General features: G+C 35.4%; 1 protein-coding gene across 2 annotated transcripts; it reads left to right on the forward strand.

Annotated features, from left to right (window-relative positions):
- The first annotated feature begins 2,211 nt into the window (after positions 1–2,211).
- On the forward strand, positions 2,212–16,210 carry LOC147471139 (uncharacterized). Of its 2 annotated transcripts, XM_086540932.1 has the most exons (3): positions 2,212–3,090; positions 3,361–3,526; positions 14,921–16,210. In XM_086540932.1, the coding sequence occupies exons 2-3, from the start codon at positions 3,478–3,480 to the stop codon at positions 15,175–15,177; spliced, it is 306 nt and encodes a 101-aa protein (XP_086397058.1). In that variant the 5' UTR covers positions 2,212–3,090; positions 3,361–3,477; the 3' UTR covers positions 15,178–16,210. The 2 variants fall into 2 exon arrangements, with proteins under 2 accessions (XP_086397058.1, XP_086397059.1); XM_086540933.1 differs by lacking the exon at positions 2,212–3,090 and having other exon boundaries at positions 3,195–3,526.
- The last annotated feature ends 264 nt before the right edge of the window (positions 16,211–16,474 follow it).

Raw genomic sequence — 16,474 nt, forward strand, 5'->3', positions numbered from 1 at the left:
AAAAAAAAAAAAAAAAAAAAAAAAAAAAAAAACAAAAATATAATAAAAAAAAAAAAAAAAAAAAGAAAAAAAAAAAAAAAAAAAAAAAAAAAAAAAAAAAAAAAAAAAAAAAAAAAAAAAAAAAAAAAAAAAAAAAAAAAAAAAAAAAAAAAAAAAAAAAAAAAAAAAAAAAAAAAAAAAAAAAAAAAAAAAAAAAAAAACACAAAAAAAAAAAAAAAAAAAAAAAAAAAAAAAAAAAAAAAAAAAAAAAAAAAAAAAAAAAAAAAAAAAAAAAAAAAGAAAAAAAAAAAAAAAAAAAAAAAAAAAAAAAAAAAAAAAAAAAAAAAAAAAAAAAAAAAAAAAAAAAAAAAAAAAAAAAAAAAAAAAAAAAAAAAAAAAAAAAAAAAAAAAAAAAAAAAAAGAGAGGGGAGATGGTGATAGTAGAGAGGGGTAGGAGAGGGAGAGAGGGGGAGAGGGGGGGAGAGAGATAGGTGGAGTGGAGAAGGAGAGGGGAGAGAAAGCGAGGCGGAAGAGGGGAGAGAAGAAGAGAGAGAGGGGAGTGGGGAGGAGATGGGAAGGGAGAGGTTGAGAGAGAAGAGGTGGAGGGAGGAAGGGAAAAGAGAGAGAGGGGAGAGGGTGGAGAGAGAGAGATGAGAGGAGAGAGAAGAGGGAGAAGAGAGATAAGAGAGAGCGGAGGCTAGAGATAGAGAAAGAGGAGGAGTATAGAGAGAGATATGGAAGAGAGAGAGGAGAAGGAAGACAGAGAGAGAGAGAGAGAGGAGAGAGAAGAGAGATAGTAGAGATAGAGAGATGAGAGAGAGATAAAGAGAATTATGTTAGTGAGAGAAAGAGAATAGAGAGAGAGAGATAGAGGAGTGGAGAAGAGATAAGAAGAAAGAGATGAATAGAAGAGAGAAGAAGAGAGAGAGAGAAAGAGAGAGATAGAGAGAGAGAGGAGAAGGAGTGAGTTATGAAGATAGAGAGAGAGAGAGAGAGTAGAGAGTGAAGAAGAGAGTATAGAGAGAGGAGAGAGAGAGAAGAGATGAGATGAGAGGGAGAGGGGATGAGGGGAAGAGGGAGAGAGAGAGGGGAGAGAGATAGAGAGAGAGGGAGAGGGAGAGGGAGAGAGAGGAGAGAGAGAGAGAGAGGGAGGAGAGAAGAGGGGAGAGAGAGATATAGAAGAGAGAGGAAGATAGAGAAGGAGAGATAAGAGAAGGGAGAAGAGAGAAAATAAGAGAGAAGAGAGAGGAGAGAGAGAGAGAGAGAGAAGAGTGAAATGAGAGAGAGAGGAGATAGAAGATTAAGAGGAAGAGAGATGAGAGATATATATAGGAGATAGAGAGAGGAGTAGAGAGGAGAAAAGATGAGAGGGGATGGGCATAGAGAGAGGAGAGGGGGAGGGGGGGAGTAGAGAGAGAGGTGAGGGAAGATAGATAAGGGGAGAAGAGAGAGAGAGAGAGAATGAAGAGAAAGGGAGAGAGAAAGAAGATAAAGAGAGAGAGGGAAAGGAGAGAGAGAGATCGATGAGAGAAGAGAGAGAGAGAAGAGGATGAGATAGACGAGAGAGAGAGGAGGAAGGAGGAGAGAAGATGATAGATAAGGAATATAGGATATAAGGAGAAGGAGAGAGGAGAGAGGAGAAGAGGAGAGAGAGGAGAGAGATAGAGAAGGGAGAGGAGAGAAAGATAGAAAGGAATAGAGAGGAGAGAGAGAGAGAGAGAGAGAAGGAGAAAGGAGAAGAGATAGGAAGAGGAGAGAGAGAGAGAAAGTGGAGAGAGGAGAGAGAGAGAGAAGGTAGAGAGAGGGGGAGAGAGGAAAAGAGGAGAGAGAGAGAGAGAAAGAGAGTATAAGAGAGAGAGAGAGAGAGAGAGAGAGAGAGAGAGAGAGAGAGAGAGAGAGAGAGAGAGAGATAGATAAGAGAGACAGAGAGAGAGGGGGTAGAGAGATAGAGGGGAAGAAGAGAGAGGAGATAGAGTGAGAGAGAGAGATAGAGATAGATAGAGAGAGGAGAATAAGAGAGGAGAAGAGAAGTGTGGATGAGATGTTGATTTTGGAGGGGTATGGATGGAGATAGATAGAGAAGATAGATAAGGAGAGATAGATAGAGAAGAGAGAAGAGAGAGAGAGAGAGAGAGAGAGAGAGAGAGAGAGAGGAAGAAGAATGAGAGAGAGAGGGAGAAGAGTAAGGGAGAAGATAGGGGGGAGGAGGGTAGAGAGGGAATGGAAACCCTTCATACTCCCATTTTTCTTAAAGGTCAGTCATAAATTTCTTTATACCCCATTCATGTATTGACTTAGTTGTGAAATGTTAAAGCACAAAGCACACCGTCTGCTTTATACTGATGTTAATATGTCATCAACTCCTAAGCAGCTCCTGAGTGAACTACTAGCATAATCCTGAAAACTGACCACTTTTGTTTTTAATCATCTCAGATTAAAACAAGGGCTCTCAGTGAAGCTGTTGTAGCAAAGGAATTTATTTCATATCACAATTTTCAAATGTTAGGGAATTGAAATAAGTCAAAGCTGTACCAGCAGTGCATTCCAGAGATTGAATACAAATGTGCTTCCATTTCAGTTTGATTCTTGCAGGAAGCTTTTCCTAATTAGACTCCTTAAATTCTGATTCTATTTTTGCACCTATTCTCTAATGATGTGGACATTGTTTCAGTTGGACTGCTCTGTATTTTATTTGTACATTATTCTTCCAAGAACCTGACTGTGAGCATGAATGTCTACTAAGTCTAGACCACCTCCACCACCAGCACAATTTTGGCTCATGTCATGTCTCTCAGTACTTCCTGTCGATGCCTGTTAGAAAACTGGCAATGACTTTAGTGCTGTAAATCATTCTTGCTGCCAAGTTTCACTGTATGGTTTCTAACTTTCAGTGAATAAAACCTTGCCACAATGTTTTCCCTAGTTAATGACTTCAGTGGTTTCATTTTTACTTCCAAATTTTGCAGACCTTTCTGTTGAGCAGACATGATAAATAACTAGCACTAGATGTCAGCTGTATGGTTGCTGAAAAAGAATTAAGATGTAGATGATGGAAATACATATGTGATTGACATATCTGAAACAGAGATGATTCACATTAGATTTCTTTAGGTAAAACATTATAATTTGTTTGGTGTATTTTTGCATACCCTTACTAATGTGAGTTCATAATTTTTAAGATATGTAGCCTACCATGGATTTGAGTTTCATTATTTTATCCTTTTTATTCTTATATTTTTAGTAAATTACAGAACTAGTATAATACTTTTCTTTGTTTATAATAAATTAATCAACCTTGATATATTAAGATGTTTCAAGTTACAACAGTAGTGTGAATATGTTAGTTGCAGAGGTATTTGATGGATGTAATGTTACTTACAGGTTGGAGTATCAGGAATACATCTGTACCACAAGTTCTGTCTATCAGAAAAACAGCAAAATGGAGAACAAAAAAAGCCTGAAACATCATTTTTAGGGAGATATGTTTTGCATCCATACATGCCAGCATTAATCACTGCAGTGGCTCTTTCTCTCCTTGCTGATATATGTAAGTTAATATGATGCTCTTGCATACCTTTTGTGTTTTTCTATATCCTTCATGACATTGTAGATCTTGAAGTAGATCTTGAAATATTATTATGAGATTGTCCTATGCAGAACCCATCAGACAGAAATTCAGAGAAAAGGATATTTTCTGGACAATTTACTTCTAGATGTGCTCAACCTTTTAGACTCACAGGAAGGACCAGCCCTTTTGCTTTCCATCTGCTTCATTTCATTATAGAATGTGAAATGCTAAAGAGTTTGTTTCATATGATTTGATAGAGGACTGAAAACCTGCTCTAGGTACAGTTTTTTTAGATGGAAAGTATGCACTTTGGTAGAATTTAACCCATTCACGCTTGGCCGATTATTTGCTTAATGCTGCTACTGCCATGAAGATAATGATCACACGCAACCTCCATGTGCAAGATCTCTCTCTGCGCAATGCCACACTGTGCCTCTAAGGGTACTCTATACCCTCCCAGTTTTACAGAATGATGAGAGTAATTTTTTGTATTTTTTTTACATTTTTTTGACAAGTCAGGAACAATATGTCTATACTAATGCAAGTGCAATGAGTATATACATAAGTAACTGTTTAAAACATGTATTTAGAGGGAGAGTAACATGGTAGAATGTCATCTTATCAGAGCAAAGTATTTCCATGACGTGATTGCATGTCATCCAGAGCACTTGGGTTAAAGATCCATCAAATATCAGTGATTATGTTTTTCATTTTTATTATTGATGTACCTCTGTTTTTGTGTATTGAACAAGGAAAAGTTATTGAGGTAAAAAGCATTACCATTTCAACTGAGAAGGATTGAGGTATATCTGGAAAGATGTATGGAGTAACAAAGTAATTTTCAAAAGTATAGTAAAATTGATACAGAAAATAGCATTGCCAATTCTCCTTACATATCATAGTTATAATGATATAAGACAATAAGTACCTTAGATACTCATTGAAAAATTTTTAAATGTTATATCATTCATTCAAAGTAAGACTTAAAAACTAGAGACTGGATTCATTAACATACGATTGTAAGGCAATTACCAGCGGTCAGTTGTCAACACATTTACCAGCTATGGTAAAGTGGGATTTACAAAGTGATAGCAAGTCACCTAGTAAGGGTAAATTGACTTAACCACCGTAATTTGATAGCAACTTTGGTTGATCGATTCCGCCAATTAGCCGAGTGCCTTACATGATTCTTTAGGCTCTTTTGACCAATCCCGTGACATGTAAACAAAGCCTGATCCAGCAGCAAGATTTTCATGTTTTGAGAAAGAAATGATAAAGATTTCTTCTGTAAAAAATTAATTTTGTATAAATTCATTTCCTAGAAAGCATATTTTATTTCATGATCTTATAGATCATATTTAATGTAATGTTTTTTAGAAAAACATACTATTTTCTTCATTTTTATAGACTGCAGTCAAGAGATAAGAAACAAGGCTCCATACGATGAAGGTGTTATTTGTATCAACTTTTCCCCAAAAGAAATGCCAGTCAACCTTTCAAATGAATAAGATTATGAATGATTGTATATAAATTAATGCAAGCACAAAAATAAACAAATAGTGAGGTTCTTTCTTAAATATAAATTTAGTGTGATAAAGATAATGAAGTGCAATTTATATAAAGAATAAACAAATTGATTTGATTATTATTATTATCTGTGTTCTTTAAAGACCTCCCTGGCTCATTATTTGTGGAGCTTGTATTTTGCCAGAGGTCCGATAGGTGTGGAGGCTACTTCAATATTTATTGTAGTCCTTTTCCAAAGTTCGTATAGGCGTGGTAACTGATTTAATTGTTTATTGAACTCTAATGTATGAATCACCATTTTCTGAATCAAATGACATTTATGTATTCATATTTTTACTGTATTTCAACTGTGTCAATGAAATGAAATATGTTTGAATTCGTCAAATTATTAACCCATTGCATACGGGTGTCATGACATACATGTCGGCACCGATTAGGCCTAAGAGACGTGACATTGGGATCTGCTCATAGTTGAAGCGGACAAAGTCATAAAGCATTATGGCTGTAACGGTGCTAGCTCTAGAGCTACTGGATTCCAAAGTCAGCCTAAACTCGCATTTTATGATGGATTTATGGAAAAATTTTGTTTGGGCTAGTCAGCTGCTACCCGGAGGGCGGAGGAAACTCTTCCTCCGTCCCTCTAAAGTTTTAGCCTGTGCCGCTATTGTTGTAGACCGCCCGCCTTGATGACCAGTTGGGTTGTTTGGCAATGGGCTAATTCCATGTATTATTTAAATGTTACTGTAAGCCTATGACTTTCTGCAAGTTTATCCTAAGCTGTGTGAACATTATTCTTGCTTATTTCCTGTGAATTTTCTTTACTTTTGTCTTGTTCATATGAAAATGAACACTTGCCATCGTTCTGATCATAATAGGTGTACATGCAAACTATAGTGTCGCCTGAAATATTTTTTTTTTTTGCTGAGGAGAGAGTCGCTGCTGTAGTTGCCAGTACCAGTGTGAATTTACCAGTGCTCCAACGACTGGTAAATTTAGCATTGTATCTACCATGGTAAGTTGTTCATAAATACTGATGTGGCCTGTTTACAATCATAATTGTAGTTACCAGTGTATTTATCATGGTAAGTGCATTGATGAATCCAGCCCCAGTAAGATGAGCTACATTGTAGGATATAGGTGCCATAACCCTTAACCCATTCATGCTAGGGTGATTTCAAATATGGCCAAATATCTCATCCCTGGCGTCTGACGCAAAAACCACGAAACGTGTCAGCACATCATCCAGCATGAATGGGTTAAAGGTGCAAGAATTATATCCATACTAGTTCATATGATAAAAGGATGTTTATTTTATTGACCATGAGTGGTGTTCAGATGAGAAATTTAGGATGCACAACAAAATATGCCATTTCTCACAGATATGTCTTATCATCCTAATCTCAAACCTTTGCCAAAGTTGAATGTAATTGGCCCTTAACCCATTCACGCCAGTTGACGTCCTATCATGAAGTCAAAAAATATCCCTGGACCCGGGTGACGTCCTGAGACATTGTGCATTTTTCTGACTGAGTTTCAGAAGATGCAGTGTGACGTACTGAAACATCAGCAATAGATCACTAGATTGTTCTCAAATATAATAATTTTATACAATTTCTTGGACTCTGTTACTTTAATTTAGGTATTTAAGTGTCATAAAAAGAGATAAAAAGTACAAAAAATGAATTCACAGAAAACTACGTGATGACATAATGATAATTTTTGCTTCTTGATCGGTTGAATAAAAAGATCCGAGTTGAAAAACTATTATAAAATCAAATGTGTTTGGCCAAGAAATAAAATAAAGTAAAACAATTACTAATCCAATACTACTTTTAATCTGTTGATTACCCGTGCTATCATGTCATAAAAAAAATAAGTATAAAACATGTTTTTTGATGCCCCACTGAGAGATTGCTTCAACTTTCCTTTGATATTTTCATATAGAAGTGAAGAATATAGGCAAAGTTCATTAAAAATAAAAATAAAAAGGCATTATTGTAACATGTATTTTGACTAAAGTAACTCCTCTGAATGGCAATATTTTTATGTGCCTTTACATGGTAAACCATAATAATAGGGTGGGTAAAAAATGCTCTTGAGAGGATCTGCACAGCCCCATGCAGCGAGAAAACACCCCGGCATGAAGCGTCACATGCTTGTTATCTTCCCGGCATAAGCGGGAGTAGGCGAAAATATGTCCCGTCATGAATGGGTTAATCCATTGTGGATGGGTGGATGGATTTGCTAGCCCAGTCTCCAGGATGGGTTTTATTTCAGAGTGAGGCAGCTTCATGCAACATACCATGACTTTTCCCACTCTCTTTTAGTCATTCATTGTAAAACTAGACCAATTTGTGTTTTTATTTTTGTTTTTAATTGTACTGAGAGACTTATATGTGTCAGTGCTGCAGTTGACTAGAATAATATCATATAGACCATATCAGCCTATTATCATCTTTATACTCAGTGTGAGGACAGTGTGTTTTATGTGAGGACAAAAAGAAACTTTATATTTTCATATTTGTGTACTGTCAGGAATGAATACGAAACATATAACCATCCACAATGAAGATAACATGAAGAGATAGGCAAGAGGAAGGAAACCTGTGCATATAACTGTGAGTGCCACAGTAAAAGGCATCCCTACTGGCACAGGGCATGGTTTGAGTCACCTTCCTCTTCTTGTTCTGCCTGCACATCCTTCATCGGCGGTACTTTAGAGCAACAGGTTGGCAACTTGCTGTGTGCCATCACTCTATAAAGATAATGCTAGCTAGAGACTGTGGATGGGTGCCATTCAGGGCTTTCTCTCCTGCTGGTGGTAGAAGAAAGTGGTACCTTCTAGGTTTTGCTATATATTACCATAATTATGATAATTATGACTGCAATTGTCATCATCATTCACTCATTACACTTATTACAGTAAAATAACATGGTGATCCAAAATCCCCGAACATCATGTACAACATGATGCCCATCGTCAGGCCAAAGATCCCATGTCATGTTATGACACCCGTCTGCAATGGGTAACCTGTTGCCGACAGGGCTGTTTTGACTCCAAATGGTCGAAACGCCAGGATATTTCAAACACGTAAGACTAACGCCTCAGGCTATTCGCCTGCTCTGGCTGCAGCCAAGCGATACGTGCCCGATCACATGGTGCACTGGCCAGAAGGATAGCCATGGCAAAATATCACTGGTCACTGCCACCACTCGACATGATATCTTGTCACCCTGCTTTAATGGGATAATTACATGACCCCTAGAGTTCCATAACATGGTTAGTGCCTTTGTTCTTACATTTTATTTCTGATAGAGTTACTAATCTGTCCTTACTAAGGAATCTTTTAAGCTATGACAGATACCAATATAAAAATTTAGAAACCCTACTTTTGATGAGAGTCAGGGCAACTCCTCTGCATCATCAAGAAAAGTAGTATGCATAAAGAGCTATAATGATATAGATGAGATACTCATACTTTCATAACAATAACCAAAGAAGGATAAAAGTACAGTCTTTTATGATAAAAAAATTACAAAAAAATAATTCACTCCTGCAAGTGTTGATATTCAGGAGCATCACTTTTTAAAAACCTGCAAGTTTGTGATTTCACTTAGTTTTTCCCATTGAAAGTATGCATTGGTTTGGAAAATATTGTGGGAGTAAATAAAAGAATCTTGATCCAGTTTCACCATATTTGTCATGACTTTTACATAATCTGTATTTGAATTAAGATAAGCTTTTTGCTTATGATTATCACCTGATACTTCTAAAACGAGTTGTTCTACAATAACCCTTTCTATTGGCAAAAACGATTTAGAACTTAACATCTGAAAATTAGAAAGACATTGATTTTGAAAATTTAAAAGTAGGAACCACAGAGATGAACATAATTGTACATGAGATGAAAAAATACACAAAAAAATCAGTGCAGGGACTTAAAAAGTGCAGAAAAAAATCATATAAGATCATTAAAGTAACTTTTTGATTTCACAAAAATTGAAAAAAAACTAGTGAAGTTTAGCAATAATATATTTTAGAAAAATGTTGAACAGCCCATTGCAGATGGGTGGCAACACATACATACCAAACAAGTTTTTTGCGTGAGGACTGGGGCAACTTGTAGCTTCTCAACTAAACCAGTTAACCCATTAGTCACGGCATTAAAAAAATGTTTGTGCAATAGGATGGCTGTTTTACATGTCTGGCACGGTGCCATCCACGTCTATGATCGACTCTGCCTTTGCAACAAATCATGCCAACCGCTGCTAATGAGTTACTAGGTTTAGTTGGAAATACTAAACATAGGTGGCATCACCCTCTCCTAGTATCAGCAGGAAAGAAAGCCTTGAATGGCGAACTTCCACGGACTCAGTCTTACCCTTAAGTGGTCACACTATCTTCAGAGAGCAATGACCCACAGCAAGATGCAGACCTATGGCTCTATACTACTGGCGATGCCAGATGTACAGGTACAATGAGAAGAGGAAGTTGATCCAGACCATGTGCAATTTGAACTTACCTGTATGGTTGCTTTGTGATGTGGCACTTACAGTCATAAGCATAGATCCTCTTCCACTTCCCCATATCTTCATTTATTTTCATTAGTGATGGTTATTTCTTTTCTATTTGTTTATGAAAGTACTCAAATAAAAAACATTTTTGTCCTCTCATAAAACTGTAAAACTATCTGTACTATATATAATCACACTATATATAACATAATGAGTTGATATGGAACCTATAGTACAAATCTAGTCAACTAAACATTGATAAATAATGTCAGATAGCACATGTAAGTCTCACAAGTTAGTAAATAAAAAACAATGAACACAAATATGACTCAAGTATTATAATGAGTGAATGAAAGAGAGTGCAGGTGAAGCTCCCTCACTCTAAAATAAATTCCATGTTGGGTGCCACAAATGTGCCTGTGCTGGGGACCAGTCAGGCAAATCTATCCCCATACACAATGGGGTGAAGCAAAAGAAGAGAAAGTGTTTAGGCTAATGAATATAATATTTAGCTTTTGAAAAGTTCCAGTCCTTCCTTAATTTAGGAAATGCAGGTAAATCTCATGTTTACACAGGAGAATAAGACATCAGAGATCAGGGCCTGTATCATGTAGATGATGAGTGCTGAAGTCTCACTGTCTGAAAGTTTATAAAGAGCTAATCATTTTTGAGTGATTGCCAAAGCTTCCTTGAAGTATCTTTCTTCTCCCTTTTAAGTAGAAGTCCCCCTAACATTTAAGGTACATGGGTTATACAAGAAACAAAACACATGTGGGAAAATTGGATTAGGGAAATCATTTAAATTTTTTTTTTTTTTTTCTTTCTTTCTCTCTTTCTTTGGCTATAATTTTTTATGCAATGATGTATCTATTAACAGTTTATTTGTCAGCACAAGGAATATGTAATAGTATAGAGTTATTTGAGATGCATATGTTAATCAGTCAGACATCAGGGGAAAATGTGCCTTGCGTCCTCCACAATACTGATGAACTAAAGTCGTCAATAATTTCACTATTGCTATATGCCCACAGTCGTTCTTATAAATGCTTCCAAATACTTGGATATGACCTAGAATAAAATGTATGCTTGTAAACATATATACAAGACCTTTAACCCATTCACGCTGGGGCGCTTCCGGCTTTGCATGGTTGCAATGCCGGGGTTTTCAAATGCATTAGCTTAACACCTCGAGATTCTCGGACGCACAAGCCACAAGCCTGGGCTGCCCGCTTGCTCACCTCGAGCGCCGGCCTTGCCCTGATATCTCATCCCCGGTGTCTGACGCAAAAACCACAAAACGTGTCAGCATGTCAACCGGCGCGAATGGGTTAACATCTTGAAAAGTTATCAAGTTTTTTCACTGATGCCACACATAGAAAAATAACACTCCATACATCTATATAGCATCCATGGAAATGCAAATGGGTAAATGGAATAGAATTATAAGTTTCTGGTCACAATATCCAACATAAGCAACAAAAAATACCTTTTCAGAAGAGTTGGTATGAATTAAATTTTATGAAAGCCTATGCATATCCAAATGCACTTACCTGAATATGACCAGACTTTGTCATTTTGACTATTATTGTTGATGACATTCCATTTAGATGAAGTATTGTGGTTTTTACTTGTATCTGTTTGTTGTAGCTATTTTCATCAATTGTTTTATTTTTATGTCTGAATTGATGAAATCTAAGGAATTCTTTATTTCTTATTAAATGTTTAACCCTTACATAATTTTTTTGTAACTTTGGTTGCTATAGAAAAATTGGACTGTGTTTATTAGTGTAACCCACTAGCTGCTAGCAGTTGTAATCCAATAGCTTCGCCCATTGTAACCCGGTGAGAAAGACAGACTTTCCTTGTCACATTCTTTATTTGTGGCCTGTTAGTACACTTGGTTCAGGCCAAGGGACGGAGGTCAGAGCTGTTTGTTCTGCCTGTTCTTTTCTTTGTCTGTGTCCCTTCTCTGTCAGTTCCTTCTGTCTTTCCTGGCTTATGTACGCGTCTTGGGCTACTTTCTATGACTCAGGGTTTCCTCTATCAAAAACAGCTGCAAGGGGCGGCTGCATAGTTAAGACAGAAGCGGACATAGGAAACAGGAAACATCAGGTCAGGACTGAATACTAACATATAACACTAAACTAATACAGCATGTATAATCAGTGTCTTAGGTCACTTGATATGAAATATCAGTATCTTACATCGCTCAAGTAGGGCACTGATATAGCATATCATGTGACTAAGACACTGATTATATTGGCTATATTAGTTGATTGTTATATGCTATTATTCAGTGTCTTAGGACACATGATATGCAATATCAGTGTCATACAATTAGTGATGAGTTAATATTTGCAAGTAATAATAACAGTCTTTAGATAGACAGCAATTCATATGCAAGTAAAAGAGTATATGTAGCACCGATGATTGCAGACTACATCATTTTATGATGTCGGTTTAATTAATTTTTTTATTTATCATTGAAAAATACATCTAGTTGTTTTATAAACTTGTTTGAGACAAGAATACATTTTTTAGCTTTGATCTATGGCACAGCACTAGAGCAAGGGAGTGGCATGATGTATCACATTTGTAATTCTAGAAACTCTTTTGTGTTAGTTATTATAGTGTTTTACTATATTGTGATGCTTATATGTGCCATTATGTTCTCAACACTCATTGTGGTAGAATTTTTACATTTTTGCAAGAGAACATAACCTTTTTTCTTATTTGTTTACCTTCATAAACATTGTAAAAGTCACCCTATTAATTAAAAGCATGTTGATGGGGAAGAGGAAGGTAACTTGTGCTTACAGTAACTTTATTGGCACAGGCATTTGGCTTTCTTTTCTTCTGCTGCATAGAGAGAACAGTACTCTATCTGTTTGTGATTTGAAGCTAAACCAATTCTGGTGAATATTAGGATGATTATAGTAGTTGAAATGACAATTTCCATTATTAGTCACAAATTAGAAATATTACTCTGAGTAATAAAGAAACAGAACCACTCCCATTTATCAATCAAATACATGTACACTGCCAATTAATAACTAATAGATTTTGTGGTTAATATTACTCTGAAAGCATCATGATATATACATTTTGATTCTTAAAAATATTAAATTTACCAAAAAATAGTGTCATATAATTTGGTAAAGTGCAAGAAGTCAAGACATCTAGCATTCAGAAAATCTCAAAGCAGTTATATTAAACGATAAATTATTCATCATTCATGTAAACTTATAGTGCTGCAAAGCTGTATTAACCCATTCACGCCGGGGCGATTCTGGCTTTGCATGGTCATAATGCCGGGGTTTTTGAACGCATAAGCCTAATACCTCGAGACTCTCGGGCGCACAAGTCACGAGCCTGGGCTGCCCGCTCGCTTACCCCGAGCGCCGGCCTTGCCCAGATAACTCGTCACCAGCGTCTGACGCAAAAACCACGAAACATGTCAGCATGTCATCCGGTGCGAGTGGGTTAAAACTGTATATTTAATTATTATGAGTGAGTACTATTCTTATAATAGTTAAAATGGCAGACATTAGGATTACGTCTATATATGCTCTGTTCATTATTTTTTTGTTATTATTTATTTAGATATTTATTTTCTTACATATAGATAACAACAAGAGGCAAACAACATCCCTCACCCATTTACACCAAATATTTATTTTCTTACATATAGATAACAACAAGAGGCAAACACCTTCCATCACCCATTTACACCATTCCTTGAATTTTGGGATAAAAGTTTTAATTTTCATTACTACTGTTATGGTTTGTAACCCTATCATAATGATAATGAAAATGGTAATAGTAATACTGATTGTAATAGAAATAAATATTTTTTTATTGAAAATTCAAAGAATGGGATGAACAGACAAGGTCAAGTAGGCTTAGTGAATGACTCCTTTATGACTAAGAGCCATCTATGTGTAAAAAAAAAAATGTCAAAAGTAACACCAGACAGGTTAAACACATAGCAAATTTATTTAGGAAAAAATATGTTACCATTATAGGTACACCATTAGATGTGGCTGTAGAGATTTTTGGGCTTTGTCTATCTCTTGACCCTTCTAAGACGGGCCACATCTTAAGATGTTCGCTCTGAGTTGAGCATCTAGAAATGTGTGTTTTCTGTTATTTTGTAAACCTATAGACAAAATGGGAGTCAATGCATCAGATTCAGATTAGCATTCTGTATAATAGGCCATACTTAAAGGAATAAATAACTTGTAATTTCAACTAGTTAAGAATGCATTACTAAAGTGATATGATCCTGCAAAAACACCCATCATGAAACAGTTAAATTATCTTACAGAACTGTTGTTATTTAAGTATTCTATTTTGTGAGAAGACAAAGCCAAATACAATGGCAAATTCCCCCCAGACTTTGAATTGTATAATTTGTTACATCCTTTCCTTTCCTGCTTGTTACAGCCAAACAACATGATTAATTGGAAACCAAAGTCCAAATTTAAATATTTATATATTCTTGATTGACCAATACTTACTAAAATAGTGCAGTATTTCTCTTTTTTATATATGTTTGTATGTTAACTGTAATTTAGAGATAATACCTATATAATTTTTTCATATCATCACTGATATTTGTTGGTGTATGACATGCCCCATACAGTTTTGATATATCCTTTTTGCACCTAACCTGTCAATATTTGTTTTTGCAATTTAGCTTTTTACATTTTAGTTATGAGTCAGCAGGTAAATATTTGAACACCCTTTCTTTAAACAAACAGGCAGTCTCCTAAGTTATTTATGAGACATTTATGAGATGTGATTACAAATAAAAATTCTTCTTTACATGTGCATATTTGAAATTCTTTACACTCAAGTTAGATTTTTAAAATTATGCAAGGCAAAGTTAAATGCAAAGCTTATTGCAGATGAGTATTGTCATGTTGCAGTTACAGTTACAGTCATATTCTCTTCATGTAATCCCTATTGGTGAAATACAGAATGTCTGTTAATACTATAAAGTCCCATGTGAAAATACTGTAATGTTCCTTGCATAAGAGATTCATAAAATCTCCTGATATGCAACCACACCCCTTGCCTCCTCTCCCTACTCCTCCTGCCACAACTTTGCCATCTCCAGTGGTTGTCATGTGTAACTTAAAATCCATCGCATAACCTAATGTAATTCTGAAAATGCATGTGTATAAATGTTCTACTCAGAATCATATATTCTTCCACCTCTTCAAATATCTACTGTAACATACAGAACACTCAGGATACTCTTCATTTTTGTTTTCCCCTTTGTAAACTGCAATGCCTTGATGTCTTTCCTTCAATTATTTATTACAGCTCCAGCGGTTGCAACCATAATCACAAGTATATGCTTGTCGATTATGTATACCTCAACCAAGTGGCTCCTCACAAATTTTCCTGGAAGTTTCACTTTAGGAGAGGGAGCTTTGCTGGGGCAAGCTGCTGCACTGTCTGTTACTTGTTCCATCTATAGCCTGATTCAGACTGCTCTGAGTCAACAACAATTGTCAGAAACACAGGAAACTAGTGTGTTTATTCAGGTAAGTTGGTTATTTCCTATTCTCTGTGATTAATGTTAGTGAAAAATATCGCTTGAGAAATTACAGTCTATCTTCATTATTATGTACTAAAAGAGGGGAAACTATGTCTGCACATTTAAGGTTTCCGTAACAATCGGGTATTAATTAAATCCTTACTTAGCCTTAATTGATTGTCTCCAAATCTCGAGGTTAAACTCTTTGTTGCCTCATTCATGTTGAAGGTGCAATCAGACAAGTGTTTTTCCAACTGCTAATACAAAACCATGTCGGGGAAGACGTCTCTTTAACACAGAAGACCTAGGGCCTGTTGGTTCATATCGTGTTCTCGACAGAACAGTCAAGAGCAACATATATAGTCTATTGATTATGAAAATAAAAGTTAATAACTGAAGTATATGAGTTTTCAATTATACTAAATCTAGGTAGCGTCCATTTTTCGAAGAGCGAAAATAGACCAATGGCACAACAAGGGCCAATTGTTCATTTGTAATTGCCACCATACCATACTATTACAAGGTGGTTCTTTTTGTTGTGTGACCAGCACAATCGTTTACTTGGTTGCCAAATCGATGTTGGGGTAATAATTAACTTGAGAACGTACCTTTAGTAGATTTGCTCTTGTAAGGCAGTTGCGAACCATTTATTCATACATTTTACTTTATTGTTATTATCATTATTACCATTTTGCTTTATGGTTTGTCAATGGACAAAGAAAAAAGTACAGGTATGTTGTACTTCTAAAAACTCTTGCAGTTTAAGACCTCTCAGCAGTTCCGCTTTCATAAGGTATGATGTCCCTGCGAGGTTGTAAATTTCCTATACTCTGAGAAAAAATACAGTATCGTAGGCACCTTGTAACCGAAAGTAAACATCATAACCCTAGTTCGATGGGATGCCCTCAGATGGCAAGACTAATTCGAATTGACCAATCAACAGTCAGCCTCTTAGACATAATTACCAATTAGAGGCCATGGTCATTAGGGGGAGAGCGAATGAGAGAGAGAGGGGATAGGGTAAAGAGAGAGATATATGATTAGAGATAGATAGATAGACAGATAGAGATACAGATATATATGTGTGTGTGTGTATGTGTGTGTAATATATATATATATATATATATATATATATATATATATATATATATATATATATATATATATATATATATATATATATATATACATATACACATATATATATATATATATATATATATATATATATATATATATATATATATATATATATATATATATGTATATATATATAAACATACATATACGTATACATATACATATACATTTATATATATATATATATATATATATAT

The sequence above is a fragment of the Penaeus japonicus genome, unplaced genomic scaffold (assembly GCF_977035675.1).
Source record: "Penaeus japonicus unplaced genomic scaffold, GWHDUDI00000001_assembly GWHDUDI00000010, whole genome shotgun sequence".
NCBI classification, from domain to species: Eukaryota; Metazoa; Arthropoda; class Malacostraca; order Decapoda; family Penaeidae; genus Penaeus; species Penaeus japonicus.